General features: G+C 40.2%; 1 protein-coding gene across 1 annotated transcript in view; it reads right to left on the bottom strand.

The window, feature by feature from the left end:
* LOC100539641 (LARGE xylosyl- and glucuronyltransferase 1) overlaps positions 1 to 20,964 on the bottom strand; it is a 48,054-nt gene extending 27,090 nt beyond the window's left edge. The window contains exons 1-3 of the mRNA XM_010712624.3: positions 19,680 to 20,964; positions 18,059 to 18,184; positions 8,010 to 8,165 (exon numbers count right to left, since the gene is read on the bottom strand). Of these exons, the coding sequence (XP_010710926.1) occupies positions 8,010 to 8,165; positions 18,059 to 18,184; positions 19,680 to 19,859 (462 nt within the window). The 5' untranslated portion in view covers positions 19,860 to 20,964. The remainder of the gene's footprint in view (positions 1 to 8,009; positions 8,166 to 18,058; positions 18,185 to 19,679) is intronic.
* Between the last annotated feature and the right edge of the window lie 4,290 nt (positions 20,965 to 25,254).

Genomic DNA, 25,254 nt, shown 5'->3' with positions numbered 1-25,254 from the left:
TTTCTTGTATTCTCAGCTGCAGCTGTGAGATCTAGGTAGTTTTCTGAATTTCCCTTCTCCAGGTCCCCAACACCCATTCTTGTCAGAGCTGTTTATAGCCCTCCCTTGCACCACAGTGCCTTGACAGGCTAGTCTCATGTTTCCTCAGACTGCCCTTCTTGTATGGCAAGTTCCATAGTGTATTCTATGTCAGCCCTGTTTCTAGCCCTACAGTCCTTGTTCAAGTAATTTGACAGCAAACTGCACCTGGAGGCACCCATCACTCCTTTTCTCTTCCTATCCCTGGTACTCCCTCTCAGAACTTCTGTCTACAGTAAATCTTCTCTTTAAGCCTTTCATGGAATCCTAGAATCCCAAAGTGGCTCAGGTTGGAACGGCCCTTAAAGCCCACCCAGTCCCAGTCCACTCAGACTGCCCAGGGCCCCATCCAACCTAGCCTTGAACACCTCCAGGTATGGGGCACGCACAGCTTCTCTGGGCAGCCTGTGTCAGTATCTCACAACAGGATCCTTTGACCTGAATTTTAACCCTTTACAAGTGAAAGTTAATTTTTTTCTTCCTCCATATTGCCTGGTCAGCAATGAGGTTAACGGATCTCTCTCAGAACAGAGATCACACTGAGTTCTGCTCTTAGCTCTACTGTTTGGTAAAACCTGACACTGAGCTTTCTGAAAGAAACACAGAAAATGCCCGTCTTTATCCTGGTCCCTCACTTGCAGTGTACTGCATTGTGGGACTGGCAAATTTAAAATCTGATCAGACATATCCATGCATGTTCCAAAGGAGTCTCCTGAGATCTTAGCCTCCTTCTTAGCATACAAAGCACAACTGAGAGTGCGTATATTATAGGGGGATTTTTCAGCCCTATAATTTGCATAAATTTTCAGCAGCCTGGCAAAAGGCACATTCTTGGCCCCAAGTTCACTCTTGCTAAATGTCAGTTCTTTCTCTGAACTATGGAGTAGTTCCATGAAGAAGTCATCTGAACTTGCACTGTGTGCAACCCCCAATGCTTTTCCCTATGCTTCACTTTAAAAATTGAGAGAAGGAAAAGAGAGACATACAAGCACGTCAAAAGAAACATAGTTCACAATTCCCCCCATCTAGCAATACTGTAAGCAGCTGAAAGCAGTGTAACAGGAAGTCTCTGGCAGCTAGAAGGATGTGCTACCAGCTCAGCATTTAATAATAATAACAGTTTTAATAATAGAAACAACACAGCTGGGCAAGTTAGGATTTTCTGTCAAAACTGCCATAAGCCACCTGTTATTACTAGAGAAAGGCTATGACATGACAAAACAGTACCTTTATATGCCAGTCCTACAAATGATGCAGTAGGTAGAAATACTGCAGGAACAAAGTCAGTCTTTGGAACAGCAGGAGTCTGATTTTAAGTTCAGCACCCAATTACTGGCCTGGAAGCTCCCTTTATGTGCCCTTTTTAGACCTTCAAAAATCACTGAATTTATTAGTTGAGTGTAAATTACGTGGTACATAGTAGAGTTTAAACTACATAGCACATCAATCTCCTGCTCTTCTGATGGATATTACTGGATTGCATGCAGAGCCATTTGCTAATATTAAAAATCAGTGGTTTCATACAAAAAAGTAAATAAGTTAGAAGACATTTAGGACCTAAGCAAGTGTTTTCAGGGAGAATAAGAATTTTTATGCTGTCCCTTTGTGCTTCTGAATGGGAAAATGAAAAAGTGGACGAAATCTGGAGCAAATCTTCATTTTTTTTAAAGCCTTCTCTAACGGTAATCTACTCTTTTTCTTCAAAATTGAGTGAAATCAGTGATAAGGCTCCCACTGATCTTGCTCTAGGTTTTGGATCAGGACACAGGCTTCAGTAATGGGGGACACCTCATTCAACCTTCAGATTTAATGCTGTGGCAGAAGCACCTGGTGAGAAGCTGTCTGCAGGAAATGAGTTTTATGAGAATGCTAAAAGGTTGAGTGTGTGTGCCTGTGCTAAAATCAGGATTACAGGATGTATCTCATAGCACAACTACGGAGATAGTAGGCAGAAGATCACATTGAAGTATTTTAGATGCTGTGGTAGGTTCTTTAGAATGAAGTGCTGTGCTTTACTTTAAAAGCCGATAGAAAACATTTAATTTAGAGGATTTCCCTAAAATCTTCTCCCTTGCATCAAAGGAAAAAGGGCTAAGAAGGGGAAATAGCACAGAAGATGTAGAACAGAATGGCTGAGGACCCACTTCAAAGGCCATTGCAGTCATTGGCAGTGTTTACAGGAGGATTTGGTTCATAATCTGAATTTCGCATTTGAATTTCCCATCCAGAATCTGCATACAAGGCAAATAGGTGAATGTAATACCAGTCTGCAGAGAAGAGCCAGCTCTGTGTAATCCCATGTTAGCACATACTGAATGAAGGGGATTCGGAGTGATGCTCTGCAGCGAGGAGCACATGCCAGATCCCTGTCCTCAGTATGTTCCTGAAACACACAGCACCTTTCAGCTTCAATATTCCAGTGTATCTTTATACATTTTATATAAACAGAAAAATGACTCGAGTCTCTCCGTTTTTGAATTTGTATTTCTTTGCCTCCAATATTTCATTTTCAAAGCTCTATCTGTTCTGTTTGTTCCTATTTGCAATTTTTTGGAACCTACTAACAGCGCAGCTTGGTGCAGCTGAAGATCAGTGCCCAATGAGATCAGTGCTGTGCAGTATGGGATCCAAAGACTGACTTTAGACATCTAAAAATTCAGTTGTGTGATACTATACTTCCTTACAAAACATTAAAAAAAAAAAAGAAGTACTAATCTCTATTAATACATACAGACATGTATATACAAGCATACATGCATGCACACAGCCAGGGAAAGAGTGACAGATTAATGTAACGTCTGATTACCTTTTAAACTAATACCTCTTTACATCTCCCTGACATTGTAAAGAGTCTTTAAAAAGGGAAGATACATAATTTACATTCATTTTAAGGCTGTCTCAATACTGATGAGAAGTGTAAAGGGGCCTTAGAGTTATGTGTAAAGGGCCTTAGAGCAACAGAATCAGCCCAGTGGTGCCCACTGTTGCATTTCTTTTTACATTTTCCAGATATCTGCATTACAAATGAGATTCCTTAATTACAGGTTGCACTCTAAATAAAACATCATTACAAATATTAAACTGCAGAGCTGCAATGGCTGGCATATTGGAACAAGACCTTAAGGGCACATTCTGCCACAGCCAGATTCTGAGTGACAGCGTCCTAACAAGCCACTGCTTCTTCCACAGCAAGGCTCAGCGGATTTAGTGCTTAAGTAATTCTCTCTGATTATAAAACTGGCAGAGGTATTTCAGCATTCTGACCACTGGTCCACAGTGCAGAGAAGCACAGTCAAATGAAGGAGCAACTTTTCATAGTACTGTAGTTTGTCTTAGGTTGGAAGGGACCTTAAGGATCACTGAGTTCCAGCCCCAAATGTTTACACTTATATTATGTTTAACACAATAAAGCCCAGTTGTCTTTTGAGGTTGCTACCTTCAATTTGGAGAAGAAAGAAAAAAAATAACAGCTGTAACATAAATAACAATTCCTACCTTATGCATATTTGGTTTTGCAAGAATTACAGCCTTTTTTTTAATTAAATAAATACTTAGGAATCCTAACCCTACATCTGCCATCTTGTCAGGCTAAAGGTAGCCCACACCTAGCCCATAATCCTGTCTCCTGCCGTGCTGCCTGGAGAGGAGTGTAAAAACAGTGTGTGTGCATGGTGATGCTTTCTCAGAACACTCCTCCAGTCCTCCACTTGGGCGTAAGGATTTCCTGCACCAAAGCCTAACAGCTCCTGACTGATTTTGTTTCCACAAAGAGTCACTTTTTGAATATAGGTGTATTTTTAGCAACATTACTTCCTGTTCAAAGCTTCATTGCATCTTGGGTGAAATAGCTTGCTTTGTTTTGAACCTGCTACTTGCTATTTCTACTTCATGTCCCCTAGTCCTTGTTCCATGAGGAATGACAAACAGTGGCTCCCTGCTCACCTTACATGATGCTCTGCGTCTGAACACTGTCCTGCTATACATCATGGGAATGCACTGTATTTTAATAGGACATCTGTGGCACTGTGTGTGCTACAGCAGAGTGAGAGAGGGAGAGAGAAGTTTTCATGATAATCCTGTTCTTATGGTCTCATAACATCAAAGCCAAAACTTGCCTTTTGTATTCTAAAAAAAAAAAGGAAATTGACAAGTTTTGAGCTGGGCTTACAACAAGGGCAACTGATTAAAAACAACGTGTTCTCCTAAGTGACTATTCTTAAGCTATCCAAAGTTAGGTATTTTCTATGTCTCATTGTTGTGATAGAAGGCTGTTAACTTTTTGGTGTCTTTTGGCAAGTTAGGACTCGTATATTTTTGTACGTCTAGCTCAATCTTTTCCAGTATCCTCTTTTTTTTCTTTTTAATTTATAAGAGGAAGAATGAATTACATTTCCTATTCAGACAGAAGCCATACCATACACCATATTGCATTCTACTTGTCTTGAATAAGAAACAGGATTGAAGTTAGTCATTTCCAGTGTCTGTCAACCAGATACAAGTTCAGTAAAATGAGCCATTTTAAACTTTTGCAACAGCCATTTCCAGCAATAAGAACTTACATTCAGTGTGCATTGCTCCCCAACAACTCGTCATCTGGAATGAAGTGGAAGCAGGGGTGGGCGTCCTGGAAAGAATATAGCGATACTGTCTGGACATGCAGAGATGGGATCAGGAAAGACAAGGTGCAGACAGAAATAAGCTTGGTGAGGGATGTGTAAAATAACAAGAAGGGACTCTATAGATATACTGGTCAGAAGAGACAGACCAAAGACTGTGTAATCCCCTGATAAATGAGAAGAGAGAACTGGCTACAATTCACATCGAGAAGGCTAAGGTACACAACGACCTCTTTGCCTCAGTCTTCAGTGGCAGTGAGGCTTCTCGTATCTCTCCTGTACCTGAACCTCTAGGCAGGAGTCGTGAGAGCAAAATACCTTCTACTGTAAGAGTGAAGGAAGTCTGAGACCAGCTCATCAAACTGTGTACAAGTCTATGGGGCTTGATAACACGCATCCCAGTGTCCTGAGGGAGCTGGCTGATGTGGTTGCCAAACTGCTCTCCCCCATACCAGTCCTGGCTGTCAGGTGAAGTCTCTGGCCACTGGAAAAAGGGAAATGTCATTCCCATTTTCAAGAAAGGGAGAAAGGAAAATCCAGAGAACTACAGACCGGTGAGCCTCATGTTTGTGCCTGGGAAGGTCATGAAGCAGATCCTCCTGGAAGAGATGTTAAGGCCCATGGGAAATGAGGAGGTGATCCAAGAAAGCCAGCACAGTTTCACCAAGGGCAGACAGTGCCTGACCAATCTGGTGGCCTTTTGCAATGGAGTGACAGCATCGGTGGACAAAGGAAGGGCAACTGATGTCATCTACCTGGACTTCTGCAAGGTCTTTGACAAGGTCCTGCACCACATCCTTATCTGTAAATTGGAGAAATACGGGTTTGAAGGGTGGACTGTTCAGTGGATAAAGATTGGTTGTATGGTTGCAGCCAGAGGGCTGAGCTCAAAGGCTCTACGTCCAGGTGGAGGTCGGTCATGAGTGGTGTCCTCCAGGGATCCATGCCTGTGGTACTTACTCATCTTTATCAAAGACACTGGGATTGAGTGTACCCTCAGCAAATTTGCAGATGACAATAAACTGAACGGCGCAGTTGACACAATAGAAGGAAAAGATGCCATCCAGAGAGATCTGGAAAACTTGAGATATGGGTCCATGTGAACCCAATGATTTTCAACAAATTCAAGTGCAAGCTCATTGAGAGCAGCCCTGTGGAGAAGGACTTGGGGGTCCTGGTGGGTAAAAAGCTGGACATGTCCCAGCAGTGTGTACTTGCAACCTAAAAGGCCAGCAATATCCTGGGCTGCATCAAAGGAGGGGTAGCAGTAGGGAGAGGGGGGTGGTTGTCCCCCTCTACTTTGTCCTCATAAAGACCCAGCTACAGTACTGAAAGACGTGGAGTTGTTGGAAAGTGTCCAGCGTAGGACCATGAAGATGATCAGAAGTGCTGGAGCACCTCTCCTATGATGAAGGTCTGAAGGAGCTGGGCTTGTTCAGTCTGGAGAAGAGAAGGTTCTGGGAAAACTTCAGTGTGGCCTTCCAGTACTTGATGGAAGCTTATAAGCAGGAGGGGAATTGACATTTTGAACAGAAAGCAATAAGGCAATGGGGAATGGCTTTGAAGTACAAGAGGGGAAATTTAGGTTAGATGTTAGGAAGAAACTCTTTACTCAGAGGGTGGTGAGGTACTGACACAGGCTGCCCAGAGGACCTGTAGATGCCCCATCCCTGGAGGTGTTCAAGGTTCAGTTGGATGGGGCCTTGGGCAGCCTGATCTGGTGGGTGGCAGCCCTACCCATGACAGACAGGTTGGTACTGGGTGACTTTTAGGGCCCTTCCAACCCAAGCCATTCTATGATTCTATGTTTAAGGACTTACAGAGCTCTGGAAAATACAGCAACAAATCTGTGACTGAATTCCTGCTCTTCTAACACACATAGCTGCAAATTCAGAATAATTTTAACCTGCATACTAAAACATGATGAAGATGCGTTTTGTTTCATTGTCTTTATTTTCAATATCTCCAACCCTCTACTCCATCTATTGTATCCTGATGTCTCTGGCCATCAGCCTCTTAGTGATCTTTTATTACATTCAGTTCACTTGATTCTCTAAAAGCCTCTCACTCTTCCAGAGGATTTTCTTTCTCCGTGTGTTTTCACTCTTGCTGTGCACTTTCTCTCTTTTGTCTGTTTCAGTCTCCTTGAGTTAATGTTTATCTCCAGTTTTTCATCATTTTCCCACCTCTTTCAGAAGACTGAGGGAAGGCTGAATGAGTATCTGGGAAGCCTTGCCTTGGGCTAAAATAGATCCATCCAATCTCTGAGTGCTACAGACAGAAAACTAGGGCTGGCAGCTCCTGTGGTCACAGACAAAATGGAGCTTCAACGATGCTACATCACTAATTACCTCTGAACTGCTAATGCGTACAAGATAGTGATTTTTATATAGAGAATTTTTAACTTTTTAGATAATTATGTATTTTTTTTCCTTTAAGATAATATAAAATGATGCAGGGTTTTTTTGTATTTCCTTTCAGGCTACATAGTCAAAATTGATACTTGGTCTAGAATCTCCACAGACCACATTATACACAAGGAGTTCATATGCATCTGTGTGTGTTTCAAATAACAGTTTCTTATACTGGAACTATATGTACTAAGGCACACACATACTTAAGAACATCTGTATGTAAACATCCTTGATTTCAACCATTTTCAAAGGATTTGTTTCATCTGAAAGGTTCTGATTGCAAATTTTATGCAGATACACTTAAATGCTGCTGTGCTTTGTTAGAGTTGGGGCAGAAAGAACTCACTCAGTCTCACTGCCTATGTGTACCCTGAATTATTAACTCATTCTACAATTTACAGTACGGCAAAAACTCACAGACCTAACCCAGCAGTCTTGGTATTTTCATTTTCTCTTCATTATTTGTGCATTAGTATCTACTAACCAAAGTCAACATTGTCTTATGCTGAACAAACACAGCAAGAAACAATGCTTTCTCTTGGAAAGTTTTAGGTCTAAGGATGAGATCTGCAGAACTGCCTAATGGAATTAAGAGCCCAAATCCTCATTTTCAATTTGTGAACTTAGCTTTATGGGGATTTTTTTTTTTTAAAAGGCAGCCAAAAATACCACCAAAACAAAAACAACAGAGGAAAGGCAAGATTAATATGACAGTTTTACAGGGAAGGGACTGAGGCACAGAGAGATTAAATGATTTGCACAGCATCACTCTTGGAATATGAGCACTGACCTCAATTCTCCCGAGTCCCTACTTCCACAGCCAATTCTCCAGATTTTCATGTAGCTCGTGCTATGTATGAAACTCTCTTTACAACTGTCAAGCCCTCAACGTGCCACTTACGTTTTCACTGTTAACATCTGCCTCGCTGGGACAGCCAAAGAGTTCCCGTCTCAGCAAGTTCCCGTCATATTCTAGGAATGTCAGGTAGAGGTTGCGGAAAAACTCCACGTGTTTGTTTTTCACTCGTAGCTTCTTCGGCGAGTTCCAGTGAATCACCTCAGAAGGAAAAAGAGAAAACGCAGCCTGCTGTTAGAATACAAATTGGCAGTGCCCATGGTTTTTTGCGTTTAGTTTAGAGCCCACTTAAAATCAAAGAAAAACCACAAAACTGCATCACAGAATCACTGAATCATACAATCATTAAGGTTGGAAAGACCACTAAGATCATCTAGTCCAGACATCTAGTCATGCCTGATATTAGTCTAGACCATGTCTCTCAGTGCCACATCCACATGTTTCTTGAATACCTCCAGGGACAGTGACTCCACCACCTCCCCAGGCAGCCTGTGCCTATGCTGCACCACTCCTGAGAAGAAATTGTTCCTACTATCCAAATTAAACCTCCCTTGGCACAACTTTAGGCCATTCCTTCTCATCCTATCACTGTTCCCTGGGAGAAGAGGCCAACCCACATCTTGCTACAAGCTCCCTTCACGTCACTGTAGAGAGCAAAAAGATCTCCCCTCAGCCTCCTCTTCACCAGACTGAAAAATCCCATTTCCCTCAACCACAATGTCTTTTCAGCATGTAGGCTTTACCACATATTGATGATTCTCTTTTGAACTCTCCATATGACAACCCGTACAAATGAGTTGGGGTACAGCTGTAGGTTATGATGCAGCATGGCATGAACTCTGCCACAGGTCTACCACAAACCTGACAGGGAAGAGACTCTTTGAGCATGGACACGTGGATTTTGGTATTAAATATTAATCTCAGATTTCCATATGACTGATTGATTCACTGTTTCAGGTCAGGTAAGCTCTTCTGTCATTAGGTACTGAGGAGAAAAAGCCTCAGATGAGTTCCTGCATGCATGTATACCCTTCAAAGAGGACTGAATTTAATCTGGTTTCCTTCATGCCACTGCTTCATTTAAACAAGGCTGATCTCAGCTGCATCATATAATATAGTGGTGCAGTACAATGCTTCACCCTTGGAATTCCTATTTCCAGCATGTATTTAAGCTCTTTTAATGGGAGATGACTCTCACACTGGCCTAGTTTTAACTCTAATGCTGACATAAAGGGTCCAATTCCCATTTACAACTAGGTGACTTTGCAGCGCGCTCTGACAGTGTGAACAAGAATGGGACCCTAAGGAAAAACTACGAAGGAGCCAAAACTACCTTGAAGGAATGTTTTTGTTTTATAGAGGCTGTATTTTAGGCATAACATAAGGAAAAACAAAACAAAACCCACAAAAAAAACCAAGCAAGTGCTTTGTATTCAGTTTTATTCCTATGACTTCTAAAGAGATTAAAAAAATCCATCTCCCTCGGGAACATTTCCAAGTGAGGAGTTCTGGAGGTTCTCTGAACGCATTAAGTTAATTGCATGGAGGCACCGCATCACTCACACAGCCACAGAGCCGCGGGGTGGTCAGCTCTGCTCTGTGCATCGCAGCTGGGGGAGGCAGTGGGCACAGAAGCACAGAGCAGCCCCGAGCAGGTGAGCATGCTCCCCTCAGTGTCAGCAAAACAGCTCGGCAGGAGCAGGGAGCCCTCTTAAAACACACTCTCTGCTTCTGAATGAGTGATCTGCAGGTGGAAAGAACAGGACGTCGCCTGAGTTCTGCCTGCACTAACTTCAGCAAATAAGACAGCCTCTTTATTGAGTATTTGGAACACAAAGAAAACCAACTCACAGTGCTCTCCTCTATACAGCCAACACAAATGAAATTTTTTCCCAATGTGGAACGCTTTATCCCTTCCTAGGATTTTACTACTGAAGCTGCTAGGATGCAATACATACAGTAACAGAAAGGAAATTATAGGGAAACAACACTGTTTCAGCAACAGTCACATCAATTTATTCTATTATAGGAACATGTTCAATCAAGATAATGATCATAGAATCATAGAATAATTAAGGTTGGAATAGATCTCTAAGATCATCTAGTCCAACCATCCACCTACCACCAATGCATCAACACCGTAAATTTGGACAAAATATACTTGGTATAGATATTTTCCTCAGGTAATGCTATGTTCTTTGCTACTTTTACATTTGTATGCACATTCAAAATTTTGCCTTAATTGTCAACTATTCTGATGCAGTGTTTGTGAACAATACAGAACAATACAGAAACAAAAAGAGCTTTAACTGGCATGGCTGGGATAAGGCATAAAGTCATGGTGACAGATGTTCAAAACCTCTCTTCTTTGAGAAGAACTTTAAATATTCAATATTTAAATGCAGAAAAACACACAGAACATATGCAAAGAATCTCAGTGACTGAATCCTACCTCAGGGCAGGCAAATGTAAGCATAGGACTGAATGAACCTAAAGGGCTGCTAGACAGTTTTGCACAGTACTAGGATTCACTTTTTCAAACAAACCTTGAAGGGAAATTGTCAGTCTGCTGGTAACTTGCTCTTCTTCAGGAGTGGATCAAATAACACTGAAAAGCTAGAAAATGGAACTAAAATGCTTGCTAAGATAATCTTTGGTCTATTCTCCCTTTTAAACTTACAGTTTATAAGAATTTTCTTTGGGATGTCTTCATGAGCACCCTATGGCCCTGTTGAGCTCTCCGACCACTCCCACCAGGGATTGAGAGCACAGAAACAGCTAATGATGATAAATTCAATAACTAAATAGGTCGCTCTGATAAGTAACACCTCCTATTTATTTGCATGGAAACTACAACGGGTACAAAGAGCACAATAACACTATTTGATAGAACAAATTCTCAGTTACAAAACGCTAGTTTTCAACAGCCACCACATTAGCTATGCATTTTCACTGGCGATGAACAAGAGCCTGCATGCCTTGCTTGTAACAATCTGCACAAGTGGAGGTGACCACTGTCACTGCTGCCACTGCTGAAACGCACCACTCACCGCTTGCTGTGCTCTCATCCACTGTTTGATCTCCATAAACATTCAGCAAGCATCGATGAACATCATTTTTTCCCCATGGAGGGATTCAGTGACACACCTTTGCTCCATATGGGTTTCCCTGTCAGACACCATTCTGTCAGACTGCCCCTCAGCTGCCATCTGTCACATGGCAACAAAATGTAACGGAATATTGTTGGAAAGGTTCAGCCTCTACTGCCATCCCACCAACATCCGCCTATGGAATCGTGGGCCAACATCACAACATAGGAGGGATTACTTTCGGAGCAGCCCTCATGTTCTGGGACAGGCTCCCCAGTGCTGCACAGATTTCCCATCACTACATACCATGTCAAATCATAGCCAAATTCCAGTGTTGATGCCTCTACCAAGTTGCGTGGGGGATGATGTCAAAGCCAGACAATCACAGTTGTCAGTGCAGAGTCTGTTTGCTGCTCTGCTTCCAAGTCTGTTGCGTGTGCAAAATCTGCTAAGTGTCAGGGGCCTAGCTGGTGGTTCAGATCTGATCAGATTTGAAAAGTGTCAGGATGCCACATGTGTACAGATGTCAGGGGAGCTTGGAGTGAACTGAAGGAAGCTGAATGGAGCTGATGACTGCCTAGAAAAGCAGATTTTTTAATCAAGAAAGACAGAATATGTCAATGCAGCTAAAGAACATGAAGGAACTATGCAACCATCTGGATGACCTGAGGTAGAAAAACCAGAAAACAAGTTTAGTAAAAGAGCAGGATACTACTCAAATGTAATCTGATTAGAGAAACATTATGTCTTATATGAAAGCACGAAAAGAACAGCAGGTTTCAGAAGGTAATAAGATTCTTAACTATTGATATATAATAATACATTTGAAGGCCATGTTCTTTTTTTTTTTTCGTTCTTTTTTTTTTTTTTTTTCTGTTAGCTCACAAAATAACCTTGAGCTCTGTCTGTAGCTGTCAGGTTTGGTCCACCATACAATCAGCCACACCACAAGTTGTACAGGCCAAGACATCCTTGGTTGGGCTGCCAAAGGCATCAGTGACATGATGAGAACAACAGCCTGCTCAAGTAAAACTAAGGTTGTTACGTTAGAAACTTTACAGCAGGAAACAGTGAATTGATTGAAGAAAAAAAAATCAGTTTGAAAGAGACTACAGGGAAATCAGAAGAAAAAGAATCGAACTAGGAATCCACTTTATTTGCAGACTGAGTAAGTGTTATCCCAACATTAAAAAGAGAAAGTGAATCTAGAAACTAAAAATCTCATTACTACAACATCCCCTTTCTGAGACCAAATAACACAGTAATGCTGCATTTATTTCTTCTTCTGTTTTCCCTCTTAGTTTCCATGCTATTCCAAACCTCTGCTGGCTTACAGAGAAAACTGCACCTGGAACATGTGAAATGCCCCTGCCATTATCTGGGTGGACAACTCAAGCACTGCGCTAGCCCTCAGGCTGTCCCATGCATCCTTCCTACCCTGATCAAGGCTTCTAGGAACTAAGAAAAATACACTCTTTAATCTTCATTTAGTTATTTAAGTACTGAGAGATCAGAGCTTAAAGTTCCACATCTATTTAACACTTGGTTAGTTGTCATTAAGCAACTTGACACTATCTACATTTCCATTCATATAATACTAGTTAATCAACAACTGTTACCATTCACTGATTTCACTTAGCCAGACTCTGGAATACTTCCATCCATTTATTACCTAGTGAAAAACACAAAGCTGAACTGGTAGTTCCCATTTATTTACCAGGTTCTGACTCAAAGCATTCAAATGATGATGCAATTGCTGTCTCATAGACTGCCAGTGGGATCTGAGATGAAAAATAACTGGGGGTGGTACGCACTGACAGAGTACAGAAGAAGGCTCCAAGGTCAGTTATCTGCACTGAAATATACTGAAAAAAGACATTCCAGAAAAATTCCTTACTCTCCAGACACATTATTCTCTTTGGAGACATTAAACTTTTCCAATCTGACATTCAAAGCACTAGGCTATAAGCTTCAATGTAACATTATTTCTATAATGTTCTTTATCCATTTTTCCCTCATAGCATCTTCTATCTACAAAAGAAATATTTGGCCAAATGTTTCCTTAACCACAATCCCTTCCATTTTTTTACCTAAAGACAGATCTTGATACTCTACTTCAGCTCTTAGGACACCAGAGAATACAAGATATCCTTCTCTGCCCTTCCCCGGCTTTGTACCTACCTTCCATGCTGAAGGGGGAAAAGAAAGAATTAATTAAGCCTAAATTTAAGCCTGAAGAGGTTTATTTTTGCAAAGTGCTGAACAGATATTAATTAAGCCCATAAGCACATTGCTATTTAGGTAAATAAGTAAAAGAGATTTCTGTAGACGGATGGCTTTCCTGCTCAAAAACTAGATTCTTTTTTTAGGCAGCCAGACAGTTCCCACTGAAATCAACAGAAGTGATAAGCAATTCTGCATAGTACAGCCACTTATATATGTCATTGTAATGTTGTCTCACTAGGTTTTTGTTTCAGGTACATACTGTTGAGAAGTTTTGTTTGAATGTGCCCCAAGCCACACTGCAAACAAGCAATACCTATTAAACCAATGCCTGGGGTAGAGATGCCTGGAAATGTTAAACTGTGTTTTTATCAGAAATTAACATTTTATTTAAAAACAAAAACAAAAACAAAACAAAACAAACAAACAAAAAGAAAACAAACAAAAAAAAAACACACAAAAAATTCCAACATGATATTTCCACAAAGTGTCAAATGCTTCACAGAAATATCATCAGGGAGGTTTCAGAGGTTTCCAAGGTGAGATATACGAAGTACAGAAGTAGAAGAGACTCATTTTTGAGCAGCAACCCAGAGATGTAGGCACTGCTTTCAGATGCGGGATTCAAATCCCTGTCCTGCCTGATTTGCTTTCCATGGTCCCAGGGATTACTTTTTGCCTCCTGGCTTGCTGCCTAAGCTGCCTGAGAAGCACTGTCCTTGCATTATAGTTTTCAGAATTCTCAGTTTGTCCTCAAAGAGTTTGCAGCTCTCCCTCCAATGCCTATAATGATGCTTAATAAGAGGCCTCCTGACTGCAGCAACACCTTAAACGTACTTCCACAATATGTCAGTGCTCCCTGTTTAGCAGAGCAGAATCACCCTACTGACTACAGTGTTCATACAAGGGATGGCTGTTTACCCCTCTTGGCCCTTTGCTCTTCTCAGTGTAGCTCTTTCTTGGCTGGCATTAAAAGGTGCAAGACAGCAGAATGCCAGAGCTGCTGCAGATCAGTGCTGAGGTGCTTGGACAGCATGGGGGGTGGCTCAAGGACTGGAACATAGGGAGGTGCAATAGGTCATGTTTGAGGCAGATCAAAAGTGATGTATTTGGGTTATGGACAAGAAACTGTGTAAAGTTTTGTAGGCAATGTCATAAAGTTGCTCTAGTACAGCATATGTACCTGGGAAAGGCACAGTAAATCATATGAAATACTTTCAGAGAGGGGCATTTATGAGGTTAATTTTATATCTACCTCCTAATTCGATATCAGTTGTGTTTAAAGCTGTCTTCAAAAGCAATCAACAGGATTTAAAGCACTTACCTATCTTGTGGGGAGTAAATTCTAATAATTTGATATACTCCCAGCCTCCAATTTTTGTGATTGCGAATTACCCCATTATGTGTGTGTATCTGCATCTGTATCCTTGACAACCAGACTTGATGACTGACTCATTCAATGAGGTCATGATTCATTGTCAGAAGCATCACAATTCATTATCGTCTTTCATAGGATTTTTCTTGCTATTTGGTTTGTGCCAAATCACAGTAATTGAGATTTCCTTACAGACAGGAAAAAACTATTAATCAAAAAGGAAAGCGAAGATGAGCCAATCCAGAAAAAGATGCATAAATGAAACTCAGTTCCGGACAGATCGCTGCTGTCCAGCAGTGCACATGTTTTGTCCATTGGCACTGTGGGCTACTGCAGACCAAGTGAGAAGCTGAGATAAATGAGGCAAGATTGACAGAGGATGCCTACACGTATCTTTTGGCCAGTCTTCAATAGCAACTCCGAAGTGTTTCTCCCAAGGTGTAACAAACGCCATGCAAAACCAGACATCTCTGATCTTCAGAGACTGAAGCTGGCTTGGATGGAGAGAAGAATTAAAGGGCATCTGCTTCTTCTTAACCTCCTCTTGTTTTCTAATCATACATAGAATGACTTGGGTTAGAAGGGCCCTCAAAGATCATCTAGTTCTGTGGGAAGGGTTGCCACACACTGAAGCAAAGCAACTTCAAACAGGTGCCTGTCCTCAGAGTGAAGAAAGGAATGTTTTTAAATGCATAATTCCTTTTTTTTCATGTAAGCTGTGGTTCTTTATGCGACAGAAGAACAAAGCCCACAGATTTCAGCCTGTTTGTATACAGCACTCTGTCTAGCACTATACAGTGTGACAAAGGAGGTAAGTAAGCATTTAGACAAACAAAAATACTAAAGTGGTCTTATTTCAATGTTGTTTTAGATGGATTTAAAATTAGTCATTGCTAACAATGCAAAACTTGATTAGCAATTTCTGTTCCTCTTATGCCTTCTCTGAAAGACTACCATATGCAAGTTCTCCCAGATTTGTATATGCTGCCAAACTGCAGCAAGAAAGTAGAGTTCAGCAGCAGTCAAACATCTGACCTTCTCGAACATAAGAGAAGTTTAAAAAAATGTTAAAATTGATACTGATCCATTTTAATGAAGACTATCTTAAAAGGAAGAAAAAAAGTGACTGGAATTCTCTTTATATACTGTGAAATATTCAAGTACTTCATAGACCTCTAAAAAGCATGCTGGCCAGCCTGGTTTGTGTAGCAGCAAAGAAGTATGTGTACACTTGAAGAGCCAGCCCTGGGGGTCTAAGTTAATTTAAAACAATGTTGTGTGCAGAAGAAGACAAATCCTTGAATCCCATGGGCTTTGAGACCAGATGGAATTAAATCAGTACCTTTTCAGTCTGACGTGAGCAATAGGGTCTGATCAGATTGAAGCATACTTGACTGGGCCAGTTTTGCCTTAGAATATAAACCTCTCTCTGCATTTCCGTCTTTCCTATGCTATCCTTCTTAATTCTCAAGTACAAACTTTACAATCTGTCTTTCTCCCCCTCTCCCTCTGGAGGCTTTTCCTACCTTGTTTTCAACTCCAGTCTTACCGTGAAATACAAGATGTGCCAAATACATTGTGTCATGCTACTTAGATTCAATACTGTGGAAACTGATTAAATTTTCTGATATTAAGAGCACATTTTCTAACGTGGACTAAAGACATTTGTTGTTTATTTGAGAAGACTGCATACCAAAACAGCCCAATTTGTTTTAGAACTAGAAATCTATTAAATTTCATAATGCAAATTCACAACCTTAAAGTTCTTCATACCATAAAAAAATGCATATCACAGTTGAACATGACTTGATGGCCACTTCTGTAACAGCTGAGTATGGGGAGAGCTTCACTGAAATCAGTGGGGTTTGCATGTGTTACAAAAGGCTCTGCCTCTCTCCTAAAGCAAAGAATTTCAGCCTCAATTCAGCACAGCACTTACGGGATATGACTAATTTTAGTGGTGTGAATAAGTTCAATTCAGCTGAAGAAATTGCTTGTGTGTCTGCACCCCTTGCTGAGTTAAGTAACTTAGGCTAGTGGAGAATATTTTGCACCACAGACTTCACTGCCTATGCTGCAATGGAACTGATAGTGTTATATAATAAATAAATACAGTAAATAAACAACCAAGCCTAAATTGTATTGGTAAACAATTTTCTTAATAATGAAGAAAGGATTCAATTTATTTTTAAGAAACTTTTGTTAAAAGATTACATGTAAGTGTTACACATGAGCTGGATGTCCCATAGCTGATGGGAATTAGTCAATACAATCACTGAAGTCTAAAGAGTGATTTGCCTCATTAATCATCAGATGGCTACTCTGAGGTGAGCTGAAGCACTCTCCAACAACCTTGATGGATAGCACAGTTCAGTTGCCTCCATACAGATGTCTAGTAACACAGAAGCACCTTATGATTATCCTGCCCAACAGCTGCTTTGCCAGAAGGACTTCTATCTCTTTTACGCCTGTGCTGTATCTGCCAGTCCCACAGTGTTGGAAGAACATCTATGGTGACTCAAACTGTATTAAGCAATTGAACCATGCCTTAGTAATTAGTGTCAATATCTTTTTCTAATGTAAATGTATACACCTCAACCCGGTGCTGAATCCCATTCTGGCTGTCACAGGTAATTATATTATTTAATATAAGATCCTAATTTACAGAAAAATACTGTACATCTTCCATAAAGGAAGTATATTTTTCTAAAACAGATCTCTCTGAAAATGTTTTCGCTGCCAACACATCTCTCTTCTTTCGTTTCAAGCAATTGATGTTATACACCTGGCAGTTGCTCCCATACATGATTCTGAACATGAGCACAGGATTAGGATTTTGACCAGCATCTTGTTACAAGGCATTAGATCACAAAGCTTTAAGTCTCTATGTCAATCCTGACCTACAAAGACCTATCATAAAACATTTACTGATTAGTATACCAATCTAATTTTAAAAGCTGTCTTCTGTGGGCCATACCATAATAGATGATTGACTTTATCTATGAAACTCAAAGAGTAACAACCGTCTTTGATAGGCCAATTACACCAGAGGGTATATCTTTTGTCTCTTGGAAAGTCCAGCTTTTGGAATAAGTGTGTCCAGGGAGATTGCTTCTCTACATTCATCCAGTATCTGGAGTTCATATCGTACACTTCTGTTATCACTCCACAGGATGTGGAGTGATCACTCTACAACTTGCAAAACCCTGAAGTAGCATCCAACCTTACTTTTCTAGCAGTCAAAACTCACAAAGCTAAGGTGACAATTACTGTCCTTGTTTGGGTGCCCTCATAAGCTGTATATTCTTGTTTCCCTTCTGTGAAAAGAGCTTTGTCTTTCCATCAAGTGGTGTTCTTTATTCTGTATTTTGAACGATCCCACCCATCCAAACTCTTGTAAAACATACCTTCAGATCAGACACATCTCTGTAGCACTGCTCGGAACGGGTGTGATCAGACAGCTGCACATTCCAAAAACATGGAAGCTGGTAGACAAGGAAGGGGTTTTGTTTGATGACTGCATTGAAGATATCCTAGTAGAAAGAAACCAAGAGACAGTTGTGTATGTTCTTTCTACAGTAAGGTGGTTGCTCCCCCTGAACTGACTTTCTTCCCCACACAGACAGAAATGCAAGTGGTCGTGAGCTGAGCTCTGTAAAACCTGCTTCATGATTCTTTTTTCTTGAAACATGTTATCAACCTAAGGGGTGACAGGTAGATCTGAACTGGAGGAACAAGTTCTCTCTGGACTCCAGCAAAGTTTTCAGAATGTGTACTGTGTGCTGCAAGCAAGAGACATGGCTCCTCTTCTAGTCGCTAGGGAGCATAATACACAGTAAATGTCAAACTGCCTGCTGTTAGTGAGTACTGTATCATATAAAGGGAATGAAAGTGATCCTGGAGGTGTCACTGATTCAATAAGAATTATTATGTGGGATTTTAGCTAATCCTTTATTGTTGCAACAACTATCCCAGGTATTTGACTGAAAAGGCATGTAGGAAAGACCTGCAGAATAGCATGTGCCAAAAGGACCACTTTATGCAGCTATCCAGTTGGAGAAGAAAAGACACAATTGCAATCTTGTAGTTAAGCATTAGGTTGGGATGTAAACAACCATGGTACATTCTGTGAAATTCAGTCCCACCACATATTAGCTATACATGTATTAGTGATTCAGGACCTTACTGGAAAGACAACGAAATCACAGGAATCATTTGCATGAACTTCACTAGCTTTTTCTGATCAACCTGTAGGGATACTGTAAACATACATACATCTCTGTGTGTACAATAAGCACCATGCCTACTTAGCAGTGACTGATCATGAGCCAGATGTAGCTCAGAAGCAGTAGAAATATCTAAATATGACGCTGTATTGAGTTAATATATTCAAGCTGCTGAGCGGGACTTATTGGTACAGGTCCAGTACTACATTAATAGGGCTTCTGGATTTAATATGTGGAGTTGGCAGGAATCACAAAGAGAGTAAATATGCATTTCTGTGTGTAGGTGCACTATTTCTTTTCTCAGCCTCAGCTTCTCATTTATGGCAGGGTGACAGCAGCACTTTTTCCTTCACAGGGGTGTTATGGCCAGGAGTATACTAAAGACCTATGGGACTCCTCCGCCAGAAACAGTAAAGAAATATCTAGAGACTATCAAAACTACAATCTGCTTAGACAAAACCAGTAGGAAAAGACATAGTGTGTCTGGACTTCTAATGTCTGGAGGGTTTTACGTCAAAGAAAGAAGAAAGGAAAATTAAAGCTTGAAAACTCCAATTGTCTATCTTATGAATCATCGGTGCACAGGAGGTAAAAATGTCACTATGGTATGAGAAACCTTATGAGTAAATCTCTATTCTTCTCCTCCACATTTTCCTCGGAACAATCATTCAACAAATGGTGACTGCAGGCACAATATTTTTCTCTCGTTTTCCCATACCTCATCTCCTGTCCCCTTTATACCTTCAACAACAACCCATGGAGTAGCCATAGTCACACCACCACTTTGCAATGCCCCACTCACCTGGTCAGCCAGTGAAGTGGACAGCATGCTCATTAACTCCCTCTCAGCTGTGAGTCTCCACATCTGCTCCCATTTCATCTTCCGTAACTTATCCAGAAGGAGCAAGATAACCCCTGAAGGAAAACAGTGCAGAGAACAAGAGAGGACAGGATACCATATTCTAGTCAAAGCTATTCCCATCTATGTATGTGCTTCTCATGGCAGTTGAAACAAGGACAAGAGCAGGGTTCTATCTGTGCAGACTACAGACTTCACTCTATACCAACACAGAATTAAAAAAAAATCTTCATGTTTCAATACATAATTAAGGAAAAGTTATCCTGAATCCTTGAGGCAGCAGAGAAAAGGTGTACAAGGAAATGCTAGGTTACACAGACTTTTAGAAGACAAAGTAGCCAGAGTAATGAAATGTGCGAGGAATGAGAGAAGGATGTCATATTTCTATCGGTCTTCTTAACTGCTAAAGCCTGATTTCATTATGATGTAATTAGCACTGGGGTTACTCCTGACAAAATGAACCTGTATAGGTGATTCACTGATGGACGTTAACTTCATGCTAGCTCTGTCATTCCAAAGGGAATTAGACAGTACTGTACAAGAAAAAAAGAAATGAACGTCCCTTCAGTGAGAAGTGATACTCCCCACTTGACTGAGAAGCTACAGGCTCTAAGAGGGTATTCTGTGAAATCACCACCTGCTGGGGAGTAGGTAGAGAAAATTCTGATTTATCTAGTATGAGCTCATTTCTGCCATCTTCACACTGACCAGAGATCTGTTTCTTGCAAAATCCCTTTGCTTAAATGAGTTCCTACCTGGCCTGAAACCAAGATTATGCTGAGGCAAAGAGAAAATTGTCACCCGTATGCAACATTTTACTCGATGTGTGTGGGGTGAAATCTGGCCTTTATTGTGGTAAACAATGTACACTGCAAGCTAACCTTTGAGAATGTTTGTTGTTAAGGCAGCAAGGAGCTACAGATTGCAAAGTTACACCTCGAGGGGGAAAACGGATAGCTCAAAATGCATTTGAGCTAGTTCAGTTGTTTTTTGCTTGGACAGAATCCCCTCTGTGAAAAATAGGAAAACAGCAGAAGCCATGAGACTGGACTGAAGCATCAGCAAAACATTTCCTACACAGCCTCATAAAATCTTACTTGAAAAATTAATTCAGAAAGACTTAGATAAGAGCACTGTCATGGTGAATGAGCTGAAGGGCCATGGACAAAGAGTTCAGTGGCCTACCAGGTTGACAGGAAGTACCTAGTAGGAGCAATGATAGGCCCTGTGCCGTTCCACATCTTCATTAATGGAAAGAAGGAGTGAACAGAACAGCAACGACATCTGCAAGTGATGTAACCAGAGGTCTTCAAATAAATAAATAAATAAATAAATAAATAAATAAATAAATAAATAAATAAATAAAATAAAATAAAATAAAAATCGGAAGAATAAGAAATGCCAAAAAGCAGGCACTAGGAAAAGCTGCCCGAGGGAATCTAAGATGATAAAACTAAAAGTGATGAGAATGAGACTGGAAACGTAGTCTGAATATTTAGGAAAAAAATCTCATAAATCCTTTGTGGTGGAATAACCTAAAAATGGCACATAAAATGCATTACTTCACTTCCAGACCTTAAAAACTAGACTAAACAAAGATTAGCAAATACACATGGAATGATTCTGCACCAGAACAAAGGAGGTTCTGGTTCATTTCTGTCTTCAGTTACTATGGCATGGCAAATTCTTTCATAGTAAAAGTGATACTATTACGAACAAAAAGAAAACCTCTTCTAGCAGTGAAATTTGTGGTCTATTTTAGTTCTTTTTCCTATTGAGTCCACCTGGTTCCCAAAGGTGCTGGAACAACTGCAGGGATCCCCTTTCAGCTTCATTCAACCTTCCTACTTCCAGCGGTTGGATTGGAAAGGGACATATTGTCAGACCATGCTGTAATGCATTCCTGCCAGTGTGTTTGTCATCTCACCAGCATACTGAAGCCTATTTGGAACGTGCAGTGTGCATGAGTTAGTTTCTAGGAGAGCCACTGTGCACTGTCTGCAATTCCAGATCAGTGTGAAGCAGACTCCTTGCACTGCAGCAATAAACTAAGTGGGATAAGCTGCTCTCTGGCAGTGTATTTTTTCCAGTTAGCAAAAACTGCCAACTTTGTTTCAACAGTGAAATATAACAAAGGAAAATAAAGAATAATTGTAAGATTCAGTTAACTCTAGTGTAATAGTTTTTGTATTTTATGAACAATAAAACACTCTCTTGTTAACAGTTTTTTTCTCAACTTCTTTCAGTCACCAATCTGGGGAGCAAAAGGGGAAGTGTTTTAATACGTGCAGTATTCTCCATTTTTTATTAATCTTCCACTCTTATTCCAGCAGCAGATAATGGTGCTGCAGCTAAAGAGATTATGCTGTCCTGAGCGGCTATCACAGGAGCAGCTGAGAAAAAAAGAGGCAGATGGGGTGGAAAACCGGCATATATCTAAGAGATGATATATTAAATCACAATGCAATTGGGGCTATTGAAAATATACGCAAGCTTTAAATGGTCCATTGTCCAGACTAATTTAGATGTCATTTCTGTTTTAATTCATCTGAAAGTCTGTCTGTAACACCTTTGTGCACTCTCTGTTCTGGGCTTCTTGCACTGTAGAATTCTAATTTACTGCTGCTGTAAAAGTAACTACAGGTGAATATTTGTAGCACGTTTAGATATTTACTCATTAGCATTAGTGAGAATAAGATCATTATTTTCCGAAGAGGAAATTTCATACTGTTCACACAAATTAATAAGTGCAATAGAAAGGAAAAAACAGGTGTGCTGGAAACTTTTAAATTGTTCATGCAAAGGGAAAAGTACCTTTTCTTCAGAACAGAACACACCAGTTTTACTTCTATATTGTTCTGTTACCAAAAGCAATGTAGCAAATGAACTATCTCCAATCTGTGCAATTACTGTGCAGGCAAAGTGCATGAAACATGGAAAGGGAAATATTTGCCTCAGGAGCCCCTACTCTGAGAGTCAAATTGACTGAAATCTCAGACTAAATTCAAGTTGACGTGCTGCTGAACATAAGGGAAAAAGGGACTTACTCTCAGCTGCTGGACTAGGGGGAAGAGACAGGAGGAAAAAAAATATCAAAGGAATATTTTATGAACATCTGGCCCCAGGCAGAGGGACTTCACATCTTTTGATGAGTGCAGCATTCTCCTGCCCTAACCTACCTAAGAAAAACAAAGGGAAAGCTTTGCAGCAAACACACAGAAAGAGAAAACCAAATGTCTCATGAGTATGAAACAAACTGATTGGTCACAGAACACCCCATATTCCTGATCAAGAGGAAATACTTCAGGCATATAAAAAGGTGCAAATGACTCAAAGAGCTCTTGAAAAAAAATGCACTAACACTAAACATGTGGAAAGTCATCTACATGCTCAGTTTTTACTTGAATGACATTTTCTTCCCCATCTTGATGAGATTTTGTTTGAACTACCAAAACATGACAGATTCTGAATTGCTAAAGCAAACAAAAAATGGAGTTACTTCGAAAAGGTATTTTCAGGACACACAACAGAAAAAAAAACACCAAACAACCTTAAACTGAAAAAGGGGATCTGGTGAATGATGTGGACACAACAGGGCAAGACATCTGCATGAATATCTTTAGATTGAAACATGCCATTTTGGAAATACTACAATTTTTTATTTTGTACACATGCGAAACAACTCATTTTAAAATATTCTTCCCTTCAATAGCAATACAATTTAAAAAACTTGTTGGAAATGAATGGAAAATTGAATGTTTTACTTTGGGCTTACCCAAAGTTTTGGTATCATCTGATTTTTCTGTCCTTTCCTAATTTACTTGGAATCAATTTTTTTGTTTCTCCAATGCTATGACCATGCAACCGTTTCTCTGTGTGCTTCCATGCTTCTTTTGTGTGCGTGTGTGTATGTGTGTGTGTATGTGTGTGTGTGTCTTAATCTGCTCCAGGACAAAATGTTTCATTTTATTTTTCCAAACAGTAAATTGAAAGTTTTCAGAAACATCAGCAATTTCCCTTGGAGTGCTCTCAAGCAGCCTCACCTCTCGCTTCAGGAACATAGACTATGTTTTTTTCCTGAAATTCACAAAGGAATTTACAGTAGAGTAAGAAGTAATAAACAATGTTTTAAGATAGAGCGGAATCACTCATAGAGGTTACAGTGAAACTTCACAAGCTTTCAAATGCAACCAATTTATTAAAATGGCCATTTTAAAGTGGCTGAGAAAATACTGTTGTGGGGAGAAAAGGATTATAGCTACTAAGAAATCTGTGAGCACTGCCTTGCCCATTTCTTTCAGGTGGAACAGGATACTTCTGTGAGCTGCTTAGGCAATGCCATATTGAGTGAGTAGCATCACAGTTTGTGCCTGTAATGCTTTTAACATTCATCTCACAACTGTGACTAAATAGTGAACCATCTAGATAGCAAGTAGACAACAGTACATTGTTGCTTCTAAAATATAAAGCATCAGTGAGTTTTAGAATGATTACTAGGATTTTACAACTTCTAACTAGCATACCAAAGACAGTACACCAAGCTACTAAGACTTAGACTATTCAAGAAATAATGTTAGATAGGGCTGACATTATGAAAATTTACTACAACATGAACTATTCCAGAGATTTAAGGCAGTACAAACAACAGCAAGATGCCACGTAATATGAAATACATTTGGTACCACATAGTTCAACTTTAGGTGGTAAGGAAGAAGCTCGCATTTCTGCCATTCCATATGAAGTGCTGTAACTGCCAATTCCTTAGTAAACTAACAAGTAGAATCACAGAATCCTATAATCATTCAGGTTAGAAAAAAGAGCACTATGATCACCCAGTCCAACTCTTAGCCCACCCCCACCATGCCCACTGACCATGTCCTCAGTGCCACATCCACACGGTTCTGGAACACCTCCAGGAATGGTGAATCCACTACCTCTCTGAGCAGCCTGTGCCACTGCAACCATTCTTTCTGAGAAGAAATTTCTTCTAATATACAGCCTGAATCTCCTCTGGTGCAGCTTAAATCCATTACCTCTTGTTCTTTTAATTACAGTTTACTGTACCTGAAATTGTTGGAACTGGCCACAGGGTGCAATGCTACCAATATGACTAAGTCTTTGCTGGATTAAGCTCCAAACTGTTGGTTTTGCTAAGAACTATATTTGCAATACACTGGGTCAATCCTCTACACCACAGATTGGTAGCCTCTGCTTTCCATTCACAGTATCAAGAATAAATACAAAAACACAAGTTTATACCTGCTAGGGATTAAAAATGAAATTGAAGCTGTAATTCCACATATTTCAGCATAAATAGACACCATAATGGTAACTACACATGCTTCTAAACCTTCATTTTAAGTCTCTGTGTGGATGAAAATCACTACTTAACTAGTTAAGGTAGAAATAACAGATTATGTTACTTTCTATACAATTTATCTAACTGCTGCTCATAATTTGAGTAGCCATAATAAAACCACAGTTTATGTCTGTATCTTTTAACACAGAATGACCAAAG

The sequence above is a fragment of the Meleagris gallopavo genome, chromosome 1 (genome assembly GCF_000146605.3).
Source record: "Meleagris gallopavo isolate NT-WF06-2002-E0010 breed Aviagen turkey brand Nicholas breeding stock chromosome 1, Turkey_5.1, whole genome shotgun sequence".
In the NCBI taxonomy this organism is placed as follows: Eukaryota; Metazoa; Chordata; class Aves; order Galliformes; family Phasianidae; genus Meleagris; species Meleagris gallopavo.
This window is presented reverse-complemented; position numbering and strand designations above follow the sequence as displayed.